Source organism: Dasypus novemcinctus, chromosome 13, assembly GCF_030445035.2.
Source record: "Dasypus novemcinctus isolate mDasNov1 chromosome 13, mDasNov1.1.hap2, whole genome shotgun sequence".
In the NCBI taxonomy this organism is placed as follows: domain Eukaryota; kingdom Metazoa; phylum Chordata; class Mammalia; order Cingulata; family Dasypodidae; genus Dasypus; species Dasypus novemcinctus.
Window position 1 is genome coordinate 72,319,945 of NC_080685.1, and position 26,338 is coordinate 72,346,282.

General features: G+C 33.3%; 1 protein-coding gene across 3 annotated transcripts in view; it reads right to left on the reverse strand.

Moving 5' to 3' along the window:
- The window catches only part of BRINP3 (BMP/retinoic acid inducible neural specific 3), a 534,695-nt gene that overhangs the window by 184,028 nt on the left and 324,329 nt on the right, over positions 1 to 26,338 (reverse strand). For all 3 annotated transcript variants that reach the window (XM_023585227.2, XM_071207621.1, XM_071207620.1), the window contains 2 exons: positions 20,719 to 20,824; positions 14,467 to 14,703 (listed from right to left, as the gene is read on the reverse strand). In XM_023585227.2, coding sequence (XP_023440995.1) covers positions 14,467 to 14,703; positions 20,719 to 20,824 — 343 coding nt within the window. The remainder of the gene's footprint in view (positions 1 to 14,466; positions 14,704 to 20,718; positions 20,825 to 26,338) is intronic.

The window sequence follows — 26,338 nt, forward strand, 5'->3', positions numbered from 1 at the left end:
GACTAAATATCCTTAAGATGTCAATTCTACCCAAAGCAATTTATATATTCAATGCAATTCCAACCAAATTTCCAATGATCTTCTTTATAGAAATGTAAAAACCATTAGCCAAACTTATTCAAAAGAGTTATGTCTCCATAATTTGTTAAGCTGGTACCAACGTTGAACCCAGGACCACATATATGGGAAGCAATTGCCCAACCACTGAGCTACATCCACTCCCCAATGACAGTTGGTGTTTTATTTTGTTCGTTTTGATTTAAGGAGGTACCAGAGATCAAACCCAGGACTTTGTACATGGGAAGCATCCATTTCCATTCAGCTGCCTTTTGTCTGCTATTTCATTTCCTGAAGTTGAAATAAAGTTTACTTTAAAAAAACATACGGAAGGTGGCGAACTTGGCCCAGTGGTTAGGGCATCTGTCTACCACATGGGAGGTCTGCGGTTCAAACCCTGGGCCTCCTTGACCCATGTGGAGCTGGCGCATGCACAGTACTGATGTGCACAAGGAGTGCTGTGCCACGCAGGGGTGTCCCCCGCGTAGGGGAGCCGTGCGCAAGGAGTGCACCCCATAGGGAGAGCCGCCCAGTGCAAAAGAAAATGCAGCCTGCCTAGGAATGGTGCTATACACACTGAGAGCTGACACAACAAGATGACGCAACAGAAAGAAACACAGATTCCCGTGCCACTGACAACAACAGAAGCTGACAAAGAAGATGCAGCAAATAGACACACAGAACAGACAACTGGGGTGGGGGGATGGGGAGAGAAATAAATAAATAAATAAATAAATAAATAAATAAATAAATAAATAAATAAATAAATAAATCTTTTTAAAAAATATGTGGAAGAGTAAGGGACCCCAAATAATTAAAACCATACTGAAAAAGAAGAAGGAAGTTGGAGGACTCACACTTCCTGATTTAAAATTTATTACGAAGTCACAGTCATCAAAACAGCATGATACTGTCACAAAGACAGAATATACACCAATGGAATTGAATTGAAAGTTCAGAAATAAACCCTCACATTTATGGTCAATTGAATTTTGAGAAGGGGTAAAGACCACTCAGTTGTGAAAGAATAGTCTTTTCAAAAAATGATACTAGGAAAACTAGATTTTCATTTGCAAAAAATTGAAGGACCTCACACCTTTTACAAAAAAATCAACTCAAATTGGATCAAATACCTAAATATAAGAGCTAGAACTATAATACTCCTAGAAGAAATCATTGGGAACATTTACAGGACCCTGTATTATACAAGTGATGGAGGAGATGTGGAGAAATAAGAACACTGATTCATTGCTAGGGGCTGTAGAGGACAATTTGGCAGTTTCTCAGAAAGATAAATATAGAACCACCCACTACTAAGAATATACCCAAAAGAAATGAAAGTTAGGACTCAGTTATTTTCACACCAATGTTCACAGAGGCATTATTCTCAATTGCTAACAGATGGAAGCAACTCAAGTGTCCTATCAATTGATGAAAGGATAAATAAAATGTGGTATATAAGTGCAATGGAATATTGTTTAGCTGTAAAAAGGAATGAAGTCTTGATACATGTGACAAAATGGATGAACCTTGATCACATCGTGTTGAGTGAAAAAAACAAATAGAAAAGAAAACTATTATATGATCTCACTGATTTGAAAGAATATAGGTTACCAGCCAATGTGATGGGGTTAGGGAATGGGAAGTTAAGCTTAAAATATACAGGACTCCTATTTTGAATGATGGAAATATTTTGGTAATGAATAGTGGCAATAGTAACACAAGGTTGTAAATGTTATTAATAGCACTGAAGTAGAAATCTGAATGTTATTAGAAGGTGAAATCTTTGTACATATGGTAGCAGAATAAAAAAATTTCAAAACTCCACCAAACTACTTGAACTCTAATTAAAGCATGGTCTATAGTTAATAGTAAAATCATAAAAATGTGCTAACAGTAATTGTAATAAACGTTCTACACCAATGCAAGGTATTAATAATAGGATAATATATGAGAATCCTGTATTTTATGCATGATTGTACTGTAAACACAAATCTCCTCTAAAAAATAAATAAAAATTACTCCAACATTCTTTTGTTTAATGTTTATATTATATGATTTTTTCACCCTTTTACTTCAAATTCTCTAAGTCCCTATATTTTAAGTGTGTCTCTGGTCATCAGGAAATTGTCTTTTTAAATTATTTTAACTAGTCCTACACTATAACCTTTTACTTAAAATATTTAATGTAATAAGTAAAATAGAATATTAAATGTAATGACCTGCACAGTGAGTCTATATGTAATTCAGCACCATTTATTGAAAATTGCATTCAATCCTTCCCCTTTGTACTGCATTTTCTGTCTGAACTAGATCTTAAGATATTAATTTGTCCTTATTTTTCTTCCTTATCTTCTTACTTTGTAGTAATAAAATGATTTTTATTTGGCTTTCTTCCTCTACTGACATTTAAAAATATATACAGTTTTATTAGAGAAGTCATGAACTTACAAAAGAATCATGAGCATGTGTGGAATTCACATACAACACCCCTCCACAAACACACTGCACTGTTGTGGAACACATGTTATAGATTATGAGATAATATCCCAGACTATTTTCTTCTATTAATTTTTCTTTTAACAATAAATTTTAATGCTACATACTAATAAAGTATAAATCCATCCAAAGTATAAAATCAGTGATATTCAATATATTCACATAGTTGTGCATTCATCACTTCAATAATTTTAGAGCATTTTCATTATTCCAATAATAATAATAATAAAATCCAAAAGACAAACAAACAAAATCCAAAACCTCTCAATCTTGCTATGCTTCCACATAGCTGCTATTCTGTTTCCATCTCTGTAGGTTATTTATATTTATATATTGTAAACACAGCCTTATATTTGCAATATCACCCATATCTGTGTTTTACCTGAGGTTTCACTATGTTATACAGCCCCATGTTATATTTTTAGCTTTCCTTCTAATGATATATGTGTCCTTAGACTTTCCCTTTTGAGTACTGTAATACCCATGTAATAGCTCAGCTAGTTACAAACACCATGATGTGCTCTCATCATTTCCATTCATTTTAAAAGATTTATAAACAACCTTTTAACCAATGCTGCACAGATTAACCCTCAGCTTTCTATTCTCTATCCTCATTCTATTTTCTGGTGACCTTTATTCTAAATATTAACTCCATAAGTTTACATAGTATATCTAGTTCATAATAATGCAGTCATACAGTATTTGTTCTTTTGTGTCTGGCTAGCTTCATTCAACTATGTTGTCATATGATTCACAACTTCATTTCTTATAGCTGCATAATATTCTATTGGGTGATACACAACAACTTTGTTTATCCATTCATCAGTTGATGGACTCCTGGGTTGTTTTCAGCTTTTGTCAAGCATGAATAACACCGCTCTGATCATCATTATGCAGATGTCTATTCATGTCTCTCAGTTCTTCTGGATATATACCTACTAATTATATTGCTGGGTCACATGGTTCCTTAGGAACTGCCGAACAGTCCTCCACAACAAATAGTGAAAGTTTTACTTCCTATTTTCCTATATGGGTGCCTTTTATTTCTTTATCTAGCCTAATTGCTTTACCTAGAATTTCTAGCATAATATTGAATAACAGTGGTGACAGCAGACATCCATGTCTTGTTCCTGATTTCGCAGGAAAGCTTTCAGTCTTTCTCCATTGAGATCAATGCTAGTAGGTTTTTCATACATGCACTTTACCATATTGAGAAAGCTTCCTTCCATTCTTACCTTTTGGAGTGTTTTTATCCGGAAAGTGTGCTGTATTTTGTCAAGTGTCCTGTTTGCATCAGTTGAGAGGGTCATGTGATTTTTCTTCTTCAACTTATCAATGTGGTTTATTATACTAATTGATTTTCTTGTGTTGAACTACCCTTGCATACCTGGGATAAAACCCACTTGATTGTGGTATATATTTCTTTTAGTGTGTTTTGGGTTTGGTTTACAATTACTTTGTTGAAGAATTTTGCATTTATAATTATTAGAATACGGGTCTGCTATTTTCTTTTTCTGTAGTATCTTTATCTGGTTTTGTTATTAGGGTGATGTAAGCATCAAAGAATGAGTTTGATAGCATTCTTTCCTGTTCAATTTTCTGGAAAACTTGAGCAAAATGGGAATTAGATCATCTTTGAATGATTGGTAGAATTCACCTGTGAAACCATTTAGTCCTGGGATTTTGATTTTGGGGAGGTTTTGATAACTGTTTCAATTTCTTCACTTTTGATTGGTTTCTTGAGGTCTTCTATTTCTTCTAGGGTCAGTGTAGGTGGTTTGTGTGTTTCTAGGAATTTGTCCATCTCATCTACATTGTCTAGATTTTTGGCATACAGTTGTTCATAGTATTCTCTTATGATCTCTATTGTTTCTACAGTATCAGTGGTAAGGTCCCCCATCTCATTTCTAATTTTTATTTATTTGCATCTTCTCTCCCTTTTTTTTGTCAACTTAGCTAAGGACTTGTCTATTTTGTTTTCTTCTCAAAGAACCAACTTTTGATTTTGTTGATTCTATGGTTTTGGTTTTTTTTGTTCTCAATTTCATTTATTTCTACTCTGATCTTTAGTATTTATATCCTTTGTCTTGGTTTGGGATTTGTTTGCTATTCTTTTTCTAGTTCTTCCAAGTATGCAGTAAGATATTTAATTTTAGCTCTTTCTTCTTTTTTAATGTAACCATTGAGATCTATAAATTTCCCTCTCAGCACTGCCTTTGCAGTGTTCCATAGGTTTTGACATGTTGTGTTCTCACTTTCTTTCATCTCAAAATATTTGCTGAATTCTCTTTCAATTTCTTCTTTGACCCTCTGATTATTTATGAGTGTGTTGTTTAATATTCCCATATTTATGAATTTTCCCTTTTTCTGTCCACTATTGATTTCCTGCTTCATTCCATTATTATTGGACAAAGTGTTTTATATAATTTCAATATTTTTAATTAAAAATTTTTATTCATTGTAATTTTCATCATGAGATCTGTTTTCTTTTATACACAGTGACAATTTATTCCATATATTCCTCCAGTATCTTTTTTTTTTTTTTCTTTATCTTTAAAGAAGCTATAGATTACAGAGAAGTCATAGAACATACAGGGGATTCCCATATACCCAATGCCCTTCCCATCTCCCACTCACCCAATTAATAACATTTTTGTGGACGGTGCATTTGTTATAGCTAATATACAAATAGTGAAGCATTGCTACTAACCATGGTCAATGGTTTACATTGTGATTTACATTTTGCACTGCACGCTTTTATAGATCTTCACAAAATTTAAAAAGGACTGTGTCTTCACTGAGTCTTGTCTTGTGACCCAACACATGTTCTCTCCTGGAGAAGGATTCATGAGCTCTTGAAAGGAATGAATACCTTGCTGTTTTGGGGTGCAATGCTCAATAGATGTCTCAAGTCTAATTCATATATAATATATTCAAGGTCTCTCTTTCTTTCTTTATCCTCTGTCCAGATGTTCTATCCAATATTCACAGTGATTTGTTGAAGTCTCCAATTTTGATTGTAGAGCCATCTATTTCTCCTTTTTGTCAGTTTTGCCAGTTTGTGCCTCATGTACCTTGGGGCACTCAGTCTAAGTGCATAAATACTTAGTGTAGTTATTTCTTCTTTGTGAATTACCTCTATTGATAATATATAATGACCTTCTTCATCCCACATAACACTTTTGCATTTATTATCTATTTTGTCCAATATTAGTATCACTACTCTAGTTCTCTTTTGGTTAATATTTGCATGAAATATCTTTTTTTCAAATTTTCACTTTTAACCTGGTTATGTTCTTATATCTGAGGTGAGTCTCTTGTAGACAGCATATAGATGGCTCATTTTAAAAAATCCATTCTCTCAGACTATGTCTTTTCATTGAGGCATTCAAGCCATCAACTTTCAATGTTATTACTGTAAGAGCATTCCATTTTGTCCTTTGGCTTTCTGCTGGTATATCTTACTATTCTCTGTCTTTTTACACTTCCAAATAATTTTTATATCTACACTCTTCTCTTAGTCTCTTGCCCTTGTTTTTTTCCTTTCAGGTTGCAGCACTCTCTTTAGTAGCTCTTGTAATTCTTGTCTTTTGGTAAAATATTTTATCAATTTTTGTTTGTCTGTGAACACTTTAAATTCACCCTCATTTTTGAAGAAAATTTTTGCAAGATACAGAATTCTTGGCAGGCAGTTTTTCTCTTTTGGTACCTTAAAGTCATCATACCACTTTCTTTTAGCCTCCATTCTTTCAGATGAGAGGTCTGTAATTAATCTTACTGGGTTCCTTTTTATATGATGCTTTGCTTTTATCTTGCTGCTTTCAGAATCTTCTCTATCTGTGATATTTGTCATTTTGAATAGTAAATGTCTGGGGTAGGTCTATTTGAATTTATTCTGCTTTGTGTGTATTGTTCTTGGTTATTGATATCTATGTCTTTCATAAGGGTTGGGAAGTTTTTGGTCATTATTTCATCACATATTCTCTCTGTCAATTTTCCTTTCTCTTGTTCTTCAGGGAAAATGATAATATGTATGTTCATGTGCTTTGCATTGTCATTCAATTCCATAAGACCCTGTTCCATTTTTTCATTCTCTTCTCTTTCTGCTCTACTGTCTTTTCCAGTTCAGATATCCCATTTTCAAAATCAGTACTTCTTCTTTTGAGCAATTCAAATCTCTCTTATTTGAAAAATCATTATTCTAATGATTTTTTTAAGCATTTCTTTTTTAAAATTTATTTCTCCTCCCTTCCTTGCCCCCCCCCCCCCCAGTCGTCAGCTGTGTCCATTCTGTGTGCTTTTCTGTGTCCAGTTGTATTCTTGTCAGCAGCACTGGACATCTGTGTCCCCCCCCCCCGCCTTTTTATTGTATTTTTTAATATATCACTCATACATAAACACACATAAACAGTAAGTGTATAATAGTTGTGAACTTACAAAACAAACATATATAACATCAAATAAAAATATATAACATCTCACCCTACCACCAATAACTTGCATTGTTTTTAAACCTTTTTAACTAATAAAGAGCATTGTCAAAATATTACTACTAAACAAAATATTTTTCCTCTAACCAACCCTATTATTATCTTTATATCATTTATATATGAACATACATAAACAATTAAGTGTACGGTAAAAGTTGTGAACTTACAAAGCAAACATGCTAACATCATACAGGGGTCCCACACATCAACCCTCCACCAACACCTTGCATTGTCACGAGATGTTTGTTACAAATTATGAAAAAATACTGTCAAAATCTTACTATTAATCATAGTGACTTTTGGTTTTATCATCTTGCTGTGTCAACTGTCCATGTGTGTGGCACCATTCCTGGTCAAGCTGCACTTTTTTCGCACTGGGTGGCTTTCCTTATGGGGTACACTCCTTGCACATGGTATTCCCCTAAGCAGGGGACTTTCCTGTGGCATGGCATTCCTTGTGCGCATCAGCACTGTGAATAGGACAGCTCATCACACAGGTCAAGAGGTCCTCGGTTTGAACCTTGGGCCTCCCATGTGGTAGGCAGACACCCTATCCATTGGGCCAAATCCACTTTCCTTCTAATGATTTTTTTATCTCATTTGTTGTTTCCTTTATTCCCATAAGCTCTGTTACAATTCTTTGCAGGCTTTCAAATTGTTCTTTTTGCTCACCCAGTGTCCTCGTAATATCCTTTATCTCTTTAGTCTGATTTTCTTTCAATTATTTGAATTTATTTAGGAGATTTGTGTGATTAGCATTGACTAATCGTCTTAAATCCAATATCTCTTCAGGCTATTTGGTTTGTTCCTTTGGCTTTGTTCCTGTTTCCTAGTATGGCTTGTAAGTTTTGCTGATGTCTCAGCATCTGAATATGCTGATGAATTTACTCTGATAGCAATTTCTCTCTCTTGTATATATTTTTCACAACTCTTTCTGATATTTGGTTCAACTTATTCTGTCTTCAAAATTGCCCAGTTTAAGTTATCAAAATCAAGCCAAGGATTCACTAATGGGGTGCAAATTTTCAATCAAGGGTTTGGGTCAAGAGAGACCTAAAAGCAGTTTTCCTTCATGCAATTTACAGACCGGCCAGAATCTTTCCTAGAGGTGTTTCTTTCAAACTCCTTTTCCTGTGTTTTCATCTGGCTAGAGTCAAGATTCCAAGTGCATCTGCTGGCTGAAGTTACTGAAGAGAACCCTGAAGCCACACTCCCCTTTCCCTTGTAACAACTGACAGGGACAAAGACATTCGTTCTGCTGTCAGTTGGCCGTGGTGATCCAGGGGGTTTACCCTGGCTTAATATCTTAGGATGGGGAAGGAACCCTTCCCAGCTGCCATGGGGAATTGGTAACTCATGTTTGTTGTCTCAGGATCTTTGTCTTTCTGTCCCTCACTCTCCTGGGAGTAGTGTAGCACTGTCCTGTATGCTGATCCCCAAAACGGGTCACTCAAACAGCTCTTGGCCCTTTCCCCATTGTTTTTGGGAAATAATTGAGCCCTGCCTGCCTATTTTGATGCCATCTTCCCAGAACCCCCTATTAACTTTTAATTAGTCTTTAAAAAACTATCCCATAGATTATATTATACATCCTTAATTTATTTCCATCTAACAGAATTTACTTCTTTTAGCAAATGCTCAAAATATATCTTAAAATATTTAACTTCCCTCCACCTAGTATTGCATTATTATTGTCATATGTTATAATCCTACATATATTTTATCCCACATCATGTTACAATTTTTTTACATTCAAAATTCATTCATATTTGCTACAAATACTCACATATTTGCTAGTACAGATAATCTCTTTCCCTTTGCATTTCCATGTTTTCACCTAGGAGTACTTGTCTGAACACATCTATTTCCCCATTACCATTTTTCTACTCTAATCCATATTTTGTTCCTCCATCCTGAGGACCTTGGGATGGCAATGTCCACGCCACCTCTAAATCAAGAGGGGACTTAGATCTCTAATGGCTGATGTATGGGATTCTCCTGCTTGCAGATGTAGACTTTCTCATTTCCCTGATGTTATGGTTGACCATCCTTACCTCCCTGTTAGATGACCTGGCTAAGTCTAAATGGAGAGTAGGTGTTGCAACAATGATGAGGCTCAGGAACCAGCTGGCATATGGACAGTCCAGAGGTTCAAGTCTCCTGAGCATACATCAACCCCAGTGCCAGCCACAGGTTCAGTAAAAGTGACAAAAGAGGCATGTGTAGAGAGGACACATCCACCTCCAACTCCATCACACCCAGTAGCACAAATTCCGAAGTAGGGCTCACTGGAAAAGCACTGAAAACCACAATACCCGGGCATCTCCACAGCCCTCAGGAACACCAATACCTGGAGTTGTATCTACTTTGGCCGTCTCTGGGATCCTGCTGAGATGTGTGTAAGCACAACCTCTCTGTTGACCTCTTGACTCATTTTGAAGTCTCATAGACATATAAACTCATTTGTCTTTATCAATTCTCCCTTTTATTCAAGGTCTTTTCCCAGTTGCATCACTAGCTGGTGCTGGGTAGTAATCCCTTTGCATCAGGGAGGTTCATTCCCTGGAGTCATGTCCCACACTAGGGGGAAGGTAATGCATTTACATGCTGAGTTTTCACCATTGCATTTGAAAATATTTTGGAAGGATATGTAATTCTAGATTGAATAGTAATTTTTCTTTAAAGATGTGGAAATATCTTGATACTGTTGAGAATTTGACCTCATTGTTCTTTCAAGGGTAATATGCAATATTTTCCTTCTGCATATGTTGAAGAATTTTTCAGTCTTTTTTTACCTACTTTAAATACTATCTTATCTGTGTTTTTCATTTTATCTTGCCTTGTGTTTTCTGAGTTTTTGGAATCTGTAAGTTGTTGACTTGGTTAAAATAATAGTATCCATTATCTCCTTACACATTGCTTCGGTCATTTTTTCTCCACAATCCCCTAGTATTTAAGGTTGCAAATTGATTGGAACTCTTTTGCATATTTCATTTTCTTTTATGCTTGCAATCAGGCTTTTTATTTGTTTGATTAACTTTTTACTCCTTCCAATTGTTTGTATTTCACTGTCCTGTCTTCATGTTCATTAATCCTGTCATCCACTATGCCAAAGTCCTGATGGAAACAAAACTGTTATTTATTGATATCAGATATTGCATTTTTTCACTTTTAGGCTGTCCTTTGACCTTGAACTCCAAATACTTTGAACTTCTTAATCTCTTCATTTTATCTTCTTTTCCTTTCATTTTTCAACATTTTTATAAATATTATTTGGAAATCTTTTATGCTAATTTCAATATCTGGATCATCAAAGATGCTCCTACTTACTATTTTGTACATTTTCCTTTGTTATTGTTCCTAAAGTTTTGTCTTTTCACATTTACTATAATTTCAGGTTTTATGTGAGGCATCATTTGTAAAAAGAACTTACAGTATTTTAAAAAAATGTGTGACTCCTCCACAGGGGCCATCCACTCCTTTATTCAACAGATAATATGTGGAGATAATCTTCTTGATTCAGTCAGGATTTGAGCTAAGTCAGTGTTGAATTTTAATTGTCCTAAACAATCTTCCTCTGGTTCTCCTTTGTTCTATGAGTGTAGACCTTCAGAGTTTCCAATTAAGGACCTGTCGATTATTGGTCATTTTAGTTCTGTTACTCCCCTGTTGAACATTAAACTCAATCATTTGAAAATTTTTAGTTTATCTCATTAGATATCTGCCACATCTAGATTCAAAATAAGGCAAATGACTTAAAAAGGTGGATGGTCATATATTTGAGCCTTCATTTACCACTTCAGTCTAGTGTGAATGATATATTTTCTTCTGGTTTCCTTGTCTTGGAGTAGCAGCACATTCCACAGACTAATCCTACGATATCATCCTGTAATTATGCTTTGTGCTGATACATGTGCCCCAACGGAAAGGCTTCTGTAAAAACTGAGTGTCAATTTATCATTCTCTTTAGTATTTTCTATTTTTTCCCAGTTTTGTTTCAAGCCTCTCTCCCTGGTGGTCTTTATTTCCTAAATGCCTAAAGTATGTGGTAAACTTCACTGTTCAAAGGATTTTGACCTAGTTCTTTAGCAACCAGAACAGTCTAAAATTCATCAAATATCTTTTATAGCAAAAATTGATCTTATTTAGGATTATTGTGTCCACAATTTTTCTGCAATTTTCTCAATGACTAAAGTTTTCTTCATTTATCTTTACCTTATTCTCCCATCAATCATTTCTGCCTGGGGAAGGTACAGTTCTCAACTTCTAGAACAAAGCAAGAGCTGTCAAATATTCACAGGAGAAAACAAAAACAAAAACATCTGTGAATCCTCAGCTTATGACCAACAGACTCTTCTGCTAGAAATTTTAGTACATTCAGTTTTTGTTGCTTCCATATTCTAGTATGACTTTACAATTATAATTTTTAAAAATTAATCCAGCTTTCTAATTGTTGTCAATGAATGCATAGGCCTGCTGCAACCTATTACATCCCATGTGGAGAGAAAAACCAAATATTTATTTGATAATTTTTTTAATGACCTTTTCATGGAAAATAAAAGAAGAGGGGCATGATTATTTCTGTTGCCCAAATTTGAGGGTTGGGAGGATTCATTTGTCTAACATCACACACTGTGAAAAAATATGTGTGTGTGTGTATGTGTATGTTTTAAATTTAAACCTTGAAAAATTAACATATATTGTAAATTACTAAAACTGCAGTAAGCCATAATTATTTATAAATACCAGATGATTTGCCTTCACCACCCATTTTATTTTTTATTTTTATTTTTTTAAGATTTATTTATTTATTTCTCTCTCCTTCCCCTCCTCACCTCCCACACCGTTGTCAGTTCTCTGTGTCTATTTGCTGCGTCTTCTTTGTCTGCTTCCGTTGTTGTCAGTAGCACAGGAATCTGTTTTTCCTTTTTTTTTGGCTTTATTTTTTTAATGTTACAGTCAAAGAATAGGAGGTCCCCACATAACCCCCACCCCCCTCACCCCATTCCTCCCCCCATAACAACAATCTCCTCCATTGTCATGAGACATTCATTGCATTTGGTGAATACATCTCTGAGCACTGCTGCACCTCATGGTCAATGGTCCACATCATAGCTCTTTTGCGTCATCTTGTGTCAGCTCTCCGTGTGGGGGCACCATTCTTAGGCAGGCTGCACTTTCTTCCAAATACGGCAGCTATGCTTATGGGGCATACTCTTTGTGCATGGGGCTCCCCTATGTGGGGGACAACCCTGCATGGCACAGGACTCCTTGCACGCATCAGCACTCCGCATGGGCCAGCTCCACATGGGTCAAGGAGGCCCGGGGTTTGAACCGCGGACCTCCCATTTGGTAGACGGATGCCCTAACCACTGGGCCAAGTCTGCTTCTCCTTCACTACACATTTAAAATGGCTAAAATATGATTTTTGACTATTAAACTGGGAAAACTAGAAAAGTAGAATTTGAGAAGAGAAATTAATTTTCCCAACAATTCCCAACAACGTCAAAGGTATATGGGCCTTTGATACTACATATATGTTCTGTTTATGTTAATATGAATAGTACTAAAATTGAGTTTTATTTACCTTGTACTATTTTGATTGAAATATATCTTAAGAAATCCTGCATACATCTATCCCATACTATTAACTCTACTAAATATGGTCACTTAAATAAATTAAATATTTACATAATTTTTGGTCTATAATTTGGTGGTTCTATGTACCAAAATGTTGGTGCTTTGTTGAAACCATCAATTGTGGTTTTTCTTATCTAACAGATACATTATGTCCCTTTTAAAATTTTTAAAAGATATTTAGATTACTTAAATATTACATAAAAATATAGGAGATTTCTATATGCCCTGCTCTCCACACCACCCACATTTGCCCCCATTAACAACATCCTCCATTAGTGTGGTATATCCATTGCAATTGATGAACACATTTTGGAGCATTGTCACTGAGCATGGATTATGGTTTGCACTATAGTTTATACTCTCTCCCCCACAATTCTGTAGGTTATGGCAAGATATATAATGGCCTGTATTTGTTGTTTCAATGTCATTCAGGACAATTCCCAAGTCTCAAAAATGCCCCATATTACACCTATGTTCTCTTTCCCAACCTCAAAACCTTCAGTGGCCACTGTCTCCACATCAATAATATAAGTTCTTCCATTGAATCAAAATAAGTCTATAGTAGGATGGCAGTAAGTCTACTCTAGTCCATAGTTCATTCCCCAATACTGAGGATTCTGGGATGGTAATGCCAAATCCACCTCTATTTGAGAGGAGACTTTAGTCCCATATGGCAAATGGATGGGACTCTCTTGCTTGCAGTTGGAGCTACCTTGGTTGCTTAGTATGGTAGTTTTCCATCATCACCTACTTGTTAATTGTCCCGGTGTTAATTGTCCTGGGTGAGCCCAATGAACTGGAGAGTAGGTGCTACAACTCTGCTTAGGCTCAGGGCCCAGCTGGCACACAGACAGTCCAAGAGACTCTTGGATATATAACTATCAATTCCAGCACTGACTATAGGTTCAAAGTTAAACATTGTCACTTTGCTAGTGTGGTGGCTAAATGAATCATCAGAAGAATCATAGCATTCACGTGTATAAATCTGATGTCTTCCCCGTAAAAATCTCTTTGCCAATGTGAAAGCTAGTTATGTTCAGTCCATTTTTTTAATTAAATGCTTCATAATTAAACAACACTAAGAATTTTTATTGAAGTTTTCATGAACCTGATTTATATTTTCTTTAAATATTTTTGTTTTTCTTTTACTTTAATCTTTTACACTTTTAACGTCAATGCTTTATTAAGTGTAGACTCTTACTGATAATGCAGTAAGTAAAAACAATATTGATAGCACACAGATGCAGTCTGGAAAGGTGAGACATAACAACTAAAAACAAAACCAACAGAATATTATTAAATTAGAATTCATCTAAAGTTGCAAATAAGTGAAAAGTGGGCACTTAAGAGATTCATATTAATGCAAACAACATATAAAACAAATTATTAATACTTTGCCTAATAAATTAAACTTGATAGCCAGAAAAGAAGAATCCAGAGAGGTGTCAGATGGTAACTCCTTATACTGAAAAAGGCCAGGATTTTCTTCATTAAATGATTAATACATCAACTGAAGCACTCGGTTAATCACTAGAGTCAGAATCATTTAGGAATACATGAAGCACCATATATGCTTTCAGTAAAATACTAAAATACTAAATAACCAATAATAAATATACTTTAAGTGTTATATGAAAATGAAAGAATAATAGTAAAAGTATAAATAGAAATCTCTTCCAAGTATGTAATAGTTATTTTTTCTAAATGGAAAAATAATATTTCCAATAAAGTTATCTTTTTGCCAAAGCTTAGAATTGTTACATTAAAGTACATGTCTTACCTGATTCCTCAAAGTCACTGTTGTATGCTTTCCAAGTTTCAGTTATTCGAAGAAGATTCTCTTCCATGGCTTGAATGTCCATGGAGGGGCAGTTGCATTCTGGGAATTTGGGACCACATTGACACCAGCAATCATTGTCTTTGCAGATAAACTCTCCCTCTGAATTACAAGCTATGTAGCTCAAAGCTGCTTGTACAAAACGCTCCTGAAGATAGTCTGGAAGGAGGATTTGAAGTCCTTAAGAGACAAACAAAGCAAACCAACAAGTTTTATTTTTTTGAAATAAACATTTTTTTAACATACTCAATAAAAATATTCAAAATTTAATATATCAAATTCTGTATTTATGTATATTTGAAACTATTATTGGAAAATTATCTACACCTACAAAATTGAAAATATGTATAATCTTTTCCATCATTGCTAACTCCATCTGCAATTCAAGAATCCCAGAAACTATGGAAGAAATCAAGCCTTTGACCTCTCTGATTTTGTTTTTTTAACTTATTTAATTGCTTTTTTACTTAATTGATCAAAATATTTAGTTATTTTTACACAATGAAAATAGAGCCTGCCTGCCTGTACCTTTGAAAATAGATACGTAAATTCATTTTTCCCACTGTTTTCCAATTTTTTTTAGTATTTTCATATGTATATCAGCTGACATATAGTTAGATAAAATAATACAATGTGGTGTAGTATCAGTAAAAATGCTGTGAATAGTTGCTGGTAATGCTTTCTCATTCTATTAACATGTGAATGGTATGACTCTTCTGTTCAGGAGTGATCTCTAAGACTGACTACCAAGAAGCAGATGGACTGATTTAGTTATTTCACAGTTCATTTCCTCGACATGTATAAAGACAGCCATAGTGATATACCTCATTATTTTCTTGATGCAATTTTGGTAAAGTTGCTATTTCTTAAGGCCATCAAAATTGAAGAAAAAGGCTACAAAGTTAATATCTGGGTTTTCTGTGTTTTGATGTTTATTATAATGTTTCAATATTAGTATTGTGTGCTATATTCAAAAACTTATTAAAAAGGCTATAAGTAATCAAACTAATTAGTAGGGAAAAATACACATAAAACTAATAAAATCTTGCCAATACCAAATCACAATTTACTGCATATTTGAACTTTAAGGTTTTTACATGTTCCTTTTCTGAAAAAAACAAAAATTCTTTTTAGGCCCTTAACTTTTTGAGTGAAGATGATTAATAACAATCAACTCTTACCGTGTAGGAAATAAAATCAACTGTACAAATAATTGACAAATAAACCTATCACATTATTTTAGATTAAATCTCCCATATATTGATCAGGAAAAGTACCCTTAGCAGTTACACATTCAGTTTTATTCATTTTTATTTCAATTCAAATAAAATAAAATTTCAAAGAGAATTGCTAAGTGAGTTGCAAGATATGAAGATAAGTCCTACTCAAGGTGGCAGAATAAGAAGCTTCAGGATTCTGTTCCCCCCGCCCCCCTACAGAAGTTTTGAACAACCAGAAAGAAGTTGCAGAAACATCTTTCTCAAAGCTCCAGAAAACAGTTAAAGGATTATAATAACAAGACAAAGACTGAATTTTTAGAAAGGCCACTTAAAAACAGCAGGCTTTCATGACATTATGGCTGCCTCTACCCCATCCCTCACCATCTTGGTATAGAGCCAGCCCATACTTCAGTTGTAGATCTCTAGTCCTACTTTCAGAGAGCACAGGCTAACTCTCATGAATATCCTTTGGCATTTATGTCAGGCCCAGTCTATCTGGTGGTGGCATGAGAGACTTATCTAGGATACTTGTTGCATGCTCATGGTACTAGAATTTGCCTTTCAATTAGAAGACAACTTACAGAGCTCTCTTACTGAATGCTATGGGAGAATAGTCAACTCATAGCTGCCTGGGTCAAAAAAAATGCTGGCTGTAGGACATAGGTTGCAGTGCCTGAGACCGTGTGGTAAATATTTTCTAGGAATGTGGGGACATTACATGTCAGTGTAAAAGAAGGAATACCTAAGCCACACAGGCATTCTCAAAATAAGATGCATACACAGGTGCAGAAAGGATCAGGGAAAACACTACACTTTGGCCTCCAAACAAAGAGCGCACACACCGGCCAATCTGCAAAGAATAAGGAAGGTGTTTTCTTTTTTTCTTCTTCTTTCATTTGTTAGGCCCTGGCATTCCAGGAAAGAAAACACTTGCTGGATACAAACTTAAGAAAAAGGTTCATCAGATTCTCAAGTCCAGCAATAACAAATTAAAATATCAAAATATGCAAGATTCAACAAAATGTTACAAACAAACAAAGAAGCAGAAAGCAATGATCCACACAAAGGAAAAGAAAAAGCATTAGAAACAATCAATGAGGAGGACTGGCTCAAGGGACATACTAGACAAAGACTTTAAAAATATATATGGTACAACTTGTACTTAAAGAGCTAAAGGAAAACGTGGACAAAGAACTAAAGGAAATCAGGAAAATGAAGTATGAATACAAAGAGAATATCAATAGAGAGATGAAAATTGTGAAAAGGAACCCAATAAAGCTGAGGGCCACAGTAACAGAAATTGATTGGATTGATAGATAAAATGATATGGTAAATGTGACAAAATATTAATATTGATGGATCTGGTACCTGGGAGGAAAAGGATGTGTTGAAGTGTTCCGTATGGGGTCTATTATTTTTAAAACTGTGCTGTAAGTTTGGTAATATTTTCAATAAAAGTTGTATAAAAGGGTGATTGTGACATACTCATGCCCTAAAGGTACTTGAAGAATACTAGGAAAAATAGGATAAGTAATGACATAAAAATATTACATGATAGTATTTAGTAACTACCAATGAAGTTGTACACATATTTCACAAAGTATAATTAATTGTCTAAGCAATTATGAGGTTCACAAGGTTAAGATAACTTTTCTTGAAAAAGATAAGACTTATGCATTATTTGACAATTGGATAGTTTTCAAAATTGAGAGATAGGCTGTTGGTGGAAGATGATATATTAACAACATTACATACAAATTAACAGTGGAATATATATTTTTAAAATAGCATAATATCAAAATAGTGATAGTGTTGTTTCAATGCACATGGCCTATAAAAATGGAATGAATGAGTTGATTAGAAATATAATTATTCACATTTTTATTCACTTACAGTTTTCCTTAATCACCATGTCATATTTCTTGGCCACAAAAATAAATAACAATATATTTCTGTCTGAGGTATATATTAAAGTAATATAAAATTATATAATTTTCTGATAATAAAATCTTTAGATAATCAGGATTAAATTATCATTACAATTTTAATACACAGTTTAATAGGATTAAATTTTTACATGTATTCATAAATATGCTTTAAATACAAATATACTCAGTTTATTGAAAATACATGTCTAATGAATGAATATGGCTCTTATTGTCAATTAGTTATGTATGTATATAGTTTTTTGCTAGAATAACACTGAGTTCAACATAAATAAGTTGTGTATTTTTTATTTTAGTAGATGTTAAAACTAAGAATTTGTTTCAATAAATCAATAAATGGGAATAAAACTATATTTACTAAGCAATATCATTCTTTTTTAGTTATAAGTGAAAACTACATAGTAACCCACCATCTAAAATTATATTAAATAATTTTTGGCTGATAACACAGTCTCCCATTAATTTTTTGGAAAGATAATATTGGGATCAACTTGATCTGTAAAAGAACTTGTCTAACAGTCATTAGAATCATTTAGTCTGTCAATTTCTGAGAACTTTGCCACGAAGTCATTACCAAGACTTATTAAATGACTTTTAATTACTCCTGTTAGCCTTTCACTCAGACATACCTTTTCTAGTGTGCTACAAGTTTTGGGAAAATTTATGTATTATTAATTTCAATATATATTTGCCAAGACTTTTATTAATAATTAATTTTTGTTATATTTTAAATATATTTTCAATAATTTTGAGTTGTAGATATGGTTCATTCAATTTTTGTAAGTGCTTTGTAATCTCATTTACAAAGTCATGTGCCATGGTCAAATAAATAAATCAGGATTACTTGCTGCCAGGAAATGTGATTTAATTTGTTTTTAATCCAAATTAATGTGTTATTTGCATGTTTTTTACGCCTCTGTCATTTCTGAATGTTAATTGCAATTTAGATAGGTAAGTCACAAATTTTTGCTCTGAATTTGTTATCTCATTTTGCCACTGTCAATAATTTTTATTGAGACTTTCTTTACCTTGCTCTGATAAAATTCTACTTCAATAGCAATTCCCTGTCCCTGTTCCCACGAAGATTAGAGGGTTAAAAGAAACCAGGTCTTTACTGAATCACTGTCATCACTCTCCCTTCCTCTCAGTTATCTATCTGAAGATCCCAAATCAGAAGATCCCAAATACCCTGGTTCTAATACATCATGTTGTACTTAAAAACAAAACAGAACACAACAAAACTATCTGTATCTACCCATCCTTCCAACGAATCAATCACCTAACTAGCTGTGAAAGACACAAATCCCTACAGCAGAACATTGATGAAATATTCTTTATTGATATATCATTTTCCAATTGCTACATATCGTGACCCAGAGTTCTTTATGCCTGTCAAAGGAAAGCACCATGGTAACATGGATTCAGAATTGGTGAATGGTTTGTATTCTTTTATAAAGTGAAAAAGGGCTACTACGACAGATGAGGTTGAAAGGTGGATTAACACAACACTTGGACTATAAGGGCAAATCATATTTTATGAAAGGGCATCTGTGAAAGTTGAGTGCTTTAAATTGATTCATTAGGATTATCTTCAGAAAGGTTTTTGTACCCCTATGGGTACAAATAAAGTTTCAATAGACAATAGAATAAATAGACCTGACAAATGCATAGTCAAGGATAGAGATACAGAATTATTCAAGTAACTGAAAAAAGCTAGAAATAATTACATGAAAACAAGACTGGCTTCATTTATTCCATAGGTTTTTTTTTTTTTTTTTTTGCAAGATAGATAGCAACAGATTTGTTTTGTTTTTATAATACAATATTATTCTGAAACTGAACACAATACTTCACAGAGTAACTGAATTTTGTTAATTGAAATAGCATGTAAATTTGTATGAACATTCTTAGTCCTTTCTTATCAAAGTTAAAATTCTGATAGAAAGTTGATCCATATATTTAAAAAGAAGTAAACAGAAGAGAATTACAAGTAATATTAGTAGACCATCTTTCTATTTAAATTAGAGAAAAGCATTTTAATAATTTTATATCTAAATTTGATAATCTTGAAAGTGTTAAAAATATTAAAGTAGTTATTTGTAATTTTCTTTATGAAATAAAAATAAATGACATTCATTTATCATTTAGGGTAAATTTAAATTACTCAATACATTACATTTTTCAATGTTGCAAAGTTAAGAAAAGATGGCATAATATCTGAAACTTTTAAATAATTTTATGTAAAACAAAAGAAGTCTAAACACAGCTATAACTTAAGCAATTAATAGAGATAAACTAGAGAAGAACCATTTAAAATTGCCCCTTTAGTCAGTTAAATTAATTTAGATAAATTTCACCAGAAAGACTTTTCTGAACATGTTTATCTAGTGCATGCCTATACATAGGTATTCTAATTCTTCCTGCCCATAACATTTAACAAGCATACGTATCCATAATCATTATTTTTGAGAAGCAAATATTACTTAAAAGTTCTTATGAAAGAAGAATTCTCTGTTGAATTACCTAACAAAATAAATATTCGGGTAAATAGTGAATGGTTAATATTAGCACATAATCTATCTTTAAAGGGAAAATAATGTGACTATAAGTTTTTGCTAATATAATCTCAAGTACATTTCTATTTATCAGAAGATTAATGTAGTCATTATTACCATGTTGTGTTAAATTAACATGTCAACCTCTCATATTACAAAATGCATAACAATGCTTACAAATTTTACAAGAAGCTATAAAAGCTTCTATGATTACTGTATGTAAGTAAAATGTTATCAGGATAAAGTTTTCATTAACAGAGATTACTTATTTTGAAAAGAGAAGTGAATTTTGACCTTTTTTGTATCCTGTCTAAAATGTTTTTTTCAGTTAAAATTAGGAAATTAGCCTCTTTGCAAGAGTTTTAAAAATCTAAGATTGTACATACTGCTTGTTTGAAAAAACTAGAAAAGAAATCACAACTGGATAAATGTGATCCAGGCTCATACAGAATTAATGAAATTTTACTTACATACCTTGCAACTGAATCTTATTCTCAGGACTCTGAACCAGAACAGAACTGACAGAATCTAGGTTGTCATAGTTACTGCAGCCAAGAGGGCCCGTCCGTGTTTCTGTTACCTGATGAACAAAACATTAACTTTATTATATAAATCAGACTTTACAATGGTCTTTCAAAGTAGTTCAATGTACTTGCCACGCACTAATATTAAATTTATGATGGTAAATAGGATCTGATAACAAATCAGCAATATACACTTTCTTAGGCAGGGAACAATAATCCCCTCTGTCTTCAATTCCATTTTCTTCCCTTTGACCACGCATAAATCTTCCATGAAAATAATGGAGGTCTGCTTTGGTCAAAACTATCACTCATGCAAGGTCACTGATTCTACCTTAGATATGACAGGGGCACCGTCCTTCAGGTAGGGAGTAAAGTTTGACTTATATGAGAATTTATTTTTTCCCCTCAAAGAATTACAATCATCTGCCAGGCTACTATTTTTGAAAAACTGACTTTATAAATTTTATTCTTCTACTTTGAAATTTACAGTTTTTTTCTTTTTTATAGTGGCATCAGAATCTAAACTCTTCTGCTTGTTTTCTCTTTCCCACTGCTCCCCTACAATCTAGACCTAGATTAACAATCTTAATTCAATGCCTTTGCTTATATGTCCTTCCTCCAGTTTGAAAAGAAAAGTGTTTTTCTTCCTTTTCACTAATCTACTTTATTTAACCTCAAGATTAAACTCATGTTCAAATGCCCAAACATAGGATTTGTGGATGACTTCCACCTGCAGTATTTTACCAAATTTATATAATTATAGTTTGCAATGCATAGTTTTTGCAGTTAAACATGGAGTCTCATATTGTAGGCTGATTTTTAGCAGGAGAGAGGGAATCCAAGTTAGGTCAATGATATGAGACTGGAAATTTACTCTGTGGGCAATTTTAAATGCAAATAAAATATTTTAAAGCAAAGTAGTATTGTAGTAATATTTGTGTTTATAAAAGATATTCTCTTCTCAGCTACCAGAATGATCTTTGCCAGACATAATTCATATTAGATCACTTCATTATTCTCAACCCCACAACAGATTCCCATTTTTCTCCATGTAAAAGTCAGAGCCTTTTCTAGAATTGAATAAATTCCATATTATTCAGGCCCCTGTTACTTTCTCAACTCATCTCTCTTTTTACCTCTCTGCAATTCACTCTTCCATCCATAAGCCTTTTCTCCTTACCCTATTCTACTTTTCCCCCAGTACTTATCACTTTCTAACATGCTGTATAATTTACTCATTTGTTGTGATTATTGTTGACACCCCTCACTTGAATGCACAAGTGCAGGGAATTTTGCCAATTTTGTTCATTGATGCACCCCCAGGGCAATTAGGCTCCTGTGTAAGCCTATGAATACTGGTTAGGTAGAAAAGAAAAGGGAGCATAATAGGAGACAGTCGATTATTGCGGTGAAGAAGCCCTGAAGTAATCAGTGGCCATGAAACATATCGGAAAAAAATGGATTAAGAGAGTCAAATAGAATTGACAAGACTTTGAATACTGGAAATAGAAGGTGATGAAGGAAGGGAACTATGACTGGTTTCTAGCATAAATGATATCATTAAGATAGGGAGAAAAGAAGCCCCAGCAGGAAGTGCACGAAAGGTTGTTTCGGGGCGGTGACTCTGAGCCCCATAGGACACATAGTTGGAAACAGAGTGTAGGAGGAGTAACAGAGCAGGCCTAACTCTTAGAATCAATGTCAAAGATAAAATCACAAATTTGGGAATCATCAACTTATAGGTATAATCAAAGACAGAAGCATAGACAAGGCAGCTTAGATGGATTAAGTGCATGGCTAATTTGGACCATGACATTATCATATTTTCAGTAATAAGTCCTTTTGTAGTAACAAAGATTTAAAATAAGTGCATAGCAATAGTTGAGACTACAATTTATCATTGGCAAGGCGTTACATTTTTCCTCAACATTTTCCACCAACTCTCTATTCTCCACTACCCACTGCTCCCCAGTGGTGATACTGAATATCACATCCCTTATTTGGTTCAGAGAAATAATTATTAGTGTTAATATGTATAACGTATGCTGTGTGTATAGACATACATATACACACACATAAAAAATTATTAATATTAAAATATTAATGCTTAACAGAGAAAGAATTAAAAGCATTAAAGAAAATGCTTATGCTTTGAGGTTATTTAAATCTTCATTTATTCTATCATAGTCTAACTTTTCCCTCTAACACACCACATAAATCCACCACACCATCATCGCCACTAACATGACAATAATATAAACAAATTCCTATACAGGTAATTTTAAGGCAGTTTTCTAAATAAAATGGACTTTAGACAAATAATCACTGACATATGAGATCTTGGAAATTTGAAAACTCTAAACCTTTGATATAGGATAAACAGGATTATTTTATCTGATTACAGACAGTAACCTCTAGTTGGTCATTGTATTCTTGAGAACATAGTAGGGAAATTAAATAATAACCTTGAAAATGTAGAATATCTTTATATCTAGGCCTAGATTAATTAGATCTAGATCTTTCCTTAATTATCATTCACAGTATAAAATTGTAAACTTCTAGCATATTATATAATTTGTTTTTTCTTTCTTCTTCATAACTGGAATCACAGATCATTACCTGATTTAATATAAAAATTCATAGCTTTCAACACATCTAATGATACATATATCTTTTCAGTCTTGTTTTTTTTTAAGGACTTTAATGTCTTGTTGTCAGCATTAGTAAATATGATCCAATTTATTTAGTTTTAAAAATTCTAATAAATATAAGGCAAATGAAAAGGACAAAAGTGAAATTATTTTACAAATACTTCCGGAAGGTTCTATGTCTGCCAAAATTTAATTATGTGTTTGTGGCACCAATAGCTTGAAATTCTGTTCATCAGTAAATATATAAAAGTCTGGTTTAGAGATCTCCATGTATTATATGTAAAAGAAGTGATTATTCAATAGCATAATATAAAAATGATTAAGTCTGATTCTAAGCCATTAATGATAACATTCAGGGTTTTGAGAAATGATATATAGATTGAGAAACAGATTTTTTATTTAATTAATTTAATTTATTTCTGGGAAGGAGAATATTGAAAGCAAACGAATGTAGTCATTTCAACGCAAAAATTGTTTCCTCTGAGTCGTTCCGTTAGGTGGTGTAAGAACACTGTAAAGAACAATTATACATGCTTGAGGGGCTGGCCTTGAGAATTATGGCAGATGCAGGTATGGAAGATATGGCTAAAAAGTTGTGGAAGATAAAAATGGACACTTGCAAAAAATATTTTAGGGAAAATTTCTCTTCTATGTATAGTAAACGTGCTCTTTGCTTCTGTAGTTGAAAACTCTTGTGAATTGCCTTTTATAGAGATTGTTAAAATCAGAAAAGATACAAAATTATAAAAAAGTGGAAGAAAAACAAAATGTGATTTATTTTCAAAAGTTCCTATATTGTAAAATATCAGTTTCCCAGTTGTGGAATTTTTCAGAGAATAAAAGGAAAATACATAAATGTCCTAATTAAAAACTATAACTTAAAATTTCTTTTCTATCCAAGGTTATGAAATAATTGTATAAACAAATAGTACAGATCAAAATTCATTTTGATTAAAAGAAAAGGGGTATACAAATTTAAAAAAAAAGAAAACAGATACAGACAATTTATTGGAAATAAAATATTTTTGTTATTTTATACCAAATTTCCCTACGATCTTTCATGCTCTAAGGATATATTTCACCCCAAAATTACAGTAATGTTAAAAGTTGTGAAATTATTTCAACTAGAAGCAAATGAAGAAAAACTATATGATGAAAAAAAAGAGAGCAAAATTAAACAACTTAGAAAGTAGAACAAAATAAGAGTAAACAAACATAAAATATACCATGTTCCTAAATGAAAATACAATTATTAAAGAATCCATTGACTTAAAAGTAAGATATTAAATTTTTAAAATATTTCCAATCAAAACCCTAATAATGCTATATAATATGAAAGAAAATAGGTTGAAATGATCATGACTGGGTTTAGTCCACTCACTAGATAAGGATTCCTCTAAGCTTCAAGTTTCTGTTGGGTGAAATGATTAACATTTCCTACTGAATTTGGTGGCTGTAAATCTAAAAAGGGATATCCCATGTCAAGTTCTCAGCATGGTTCTGGACCCCAGTAAGTATTTCAAAATAAATATAAAATTTTGTCAAGATGTTTATTATTAAATAGCAAAAGCATAATAACTTTAGTGGGAACTTATTGGAAATATCCACTCCTCACCCCCAATCAAATTTGTAAGATCATAATACATTCCTGATATAAGTGCTGGATGTTAATTTTTTTTTAATTTTAGAAAGAGATAGAATGACAGCATTTTCACTTATCCCAAGGCAAATAACTTTGCACCAAACTATGCACAAATTTTGTACAAGGTCACATCTATATGTAAATACAGCACAATGTTATAGGAATAATACACAAAACTAAAGAAGAAATATTGGTAAAAAAAAAATAGGCATTTGATCAGCATAGAATGTAAAGAGAAGGAGTAAAATAAAAATGTTTACTGATGACCTGTGATATAGAACACAATTCAATAGACTATCCAAAAAAAATGTATTATATGAAAACTTGTTTGTTTACGTTACCAGAAAAAGGACAAATGTTACAAAAATGTATACGTACTTTGCAAAATCACACCTCTACACACACAAGCACAAACATACATACATCCATTACACACAGCTATGTGAAATTGCTATTGCACTCAGCATTTTTGAAATGAAATAAAATATTGGTTAATGATTTCACTTATTACTGTTTATCAACAGTTTTAAAAATTCATGAACACATATAATATGCCACTCATTGCAAATCTTTAAATGCACATTTTAAAAATGTGAACTTTCCATTCTCCTAATATATTACTCCTAGAAACTTTGTTTGGGATTTTCAAGAGTAGGAAAATTTTCATGTCTTAAGTTCCAATAAAAGACATTTAAATGTATTTATTCCTTTTACTATGACTTTCTTTTTAAAAAAATTTATTTATTTATTTATTTATTTCTCTCTCCTCCTCCCCCCCCCACCCCAGTTGTCTGTTTTCTGTGTCTATTTGTTGTGTCTTCTTCTTTGTCCGCTTCTGTTGTTGTCAGCAGCACAGGAATCTGTGTTTCTTTTTGTTGCGTCATCTTGTTGTGTCAGCTCTCCTTGTGGGCGGCACCATTCTTAGGCAGGCTGCACTTTCTTTTGCGCTGGGCAGCTCTCCTTATGGGGTACACTCCTTGTGCATGGGGCTCTCCTATGTGGGGGACAACCCTGCGTGGCAGGGCACTCCTTGCGCACATCAGCACTGCGCATGGGCCAGCTCCACATGGGTCAAGGAGACCCAGGGTTTGAACCACAGACCTCTGATGTGGTAGACAGAAGCCCTAACCAGTGGGCAAAGTCTGTTTCCCATGACTTGCTTTCTATGAGCTATTTATTGAATATATGATCAGAAAAATATTTCTTGGCAGAATACTTGTTTGTTGCAACCTGCTATTTTTTTTTTGAGAAGGAAGATTTATTATGACCAGCCAGAC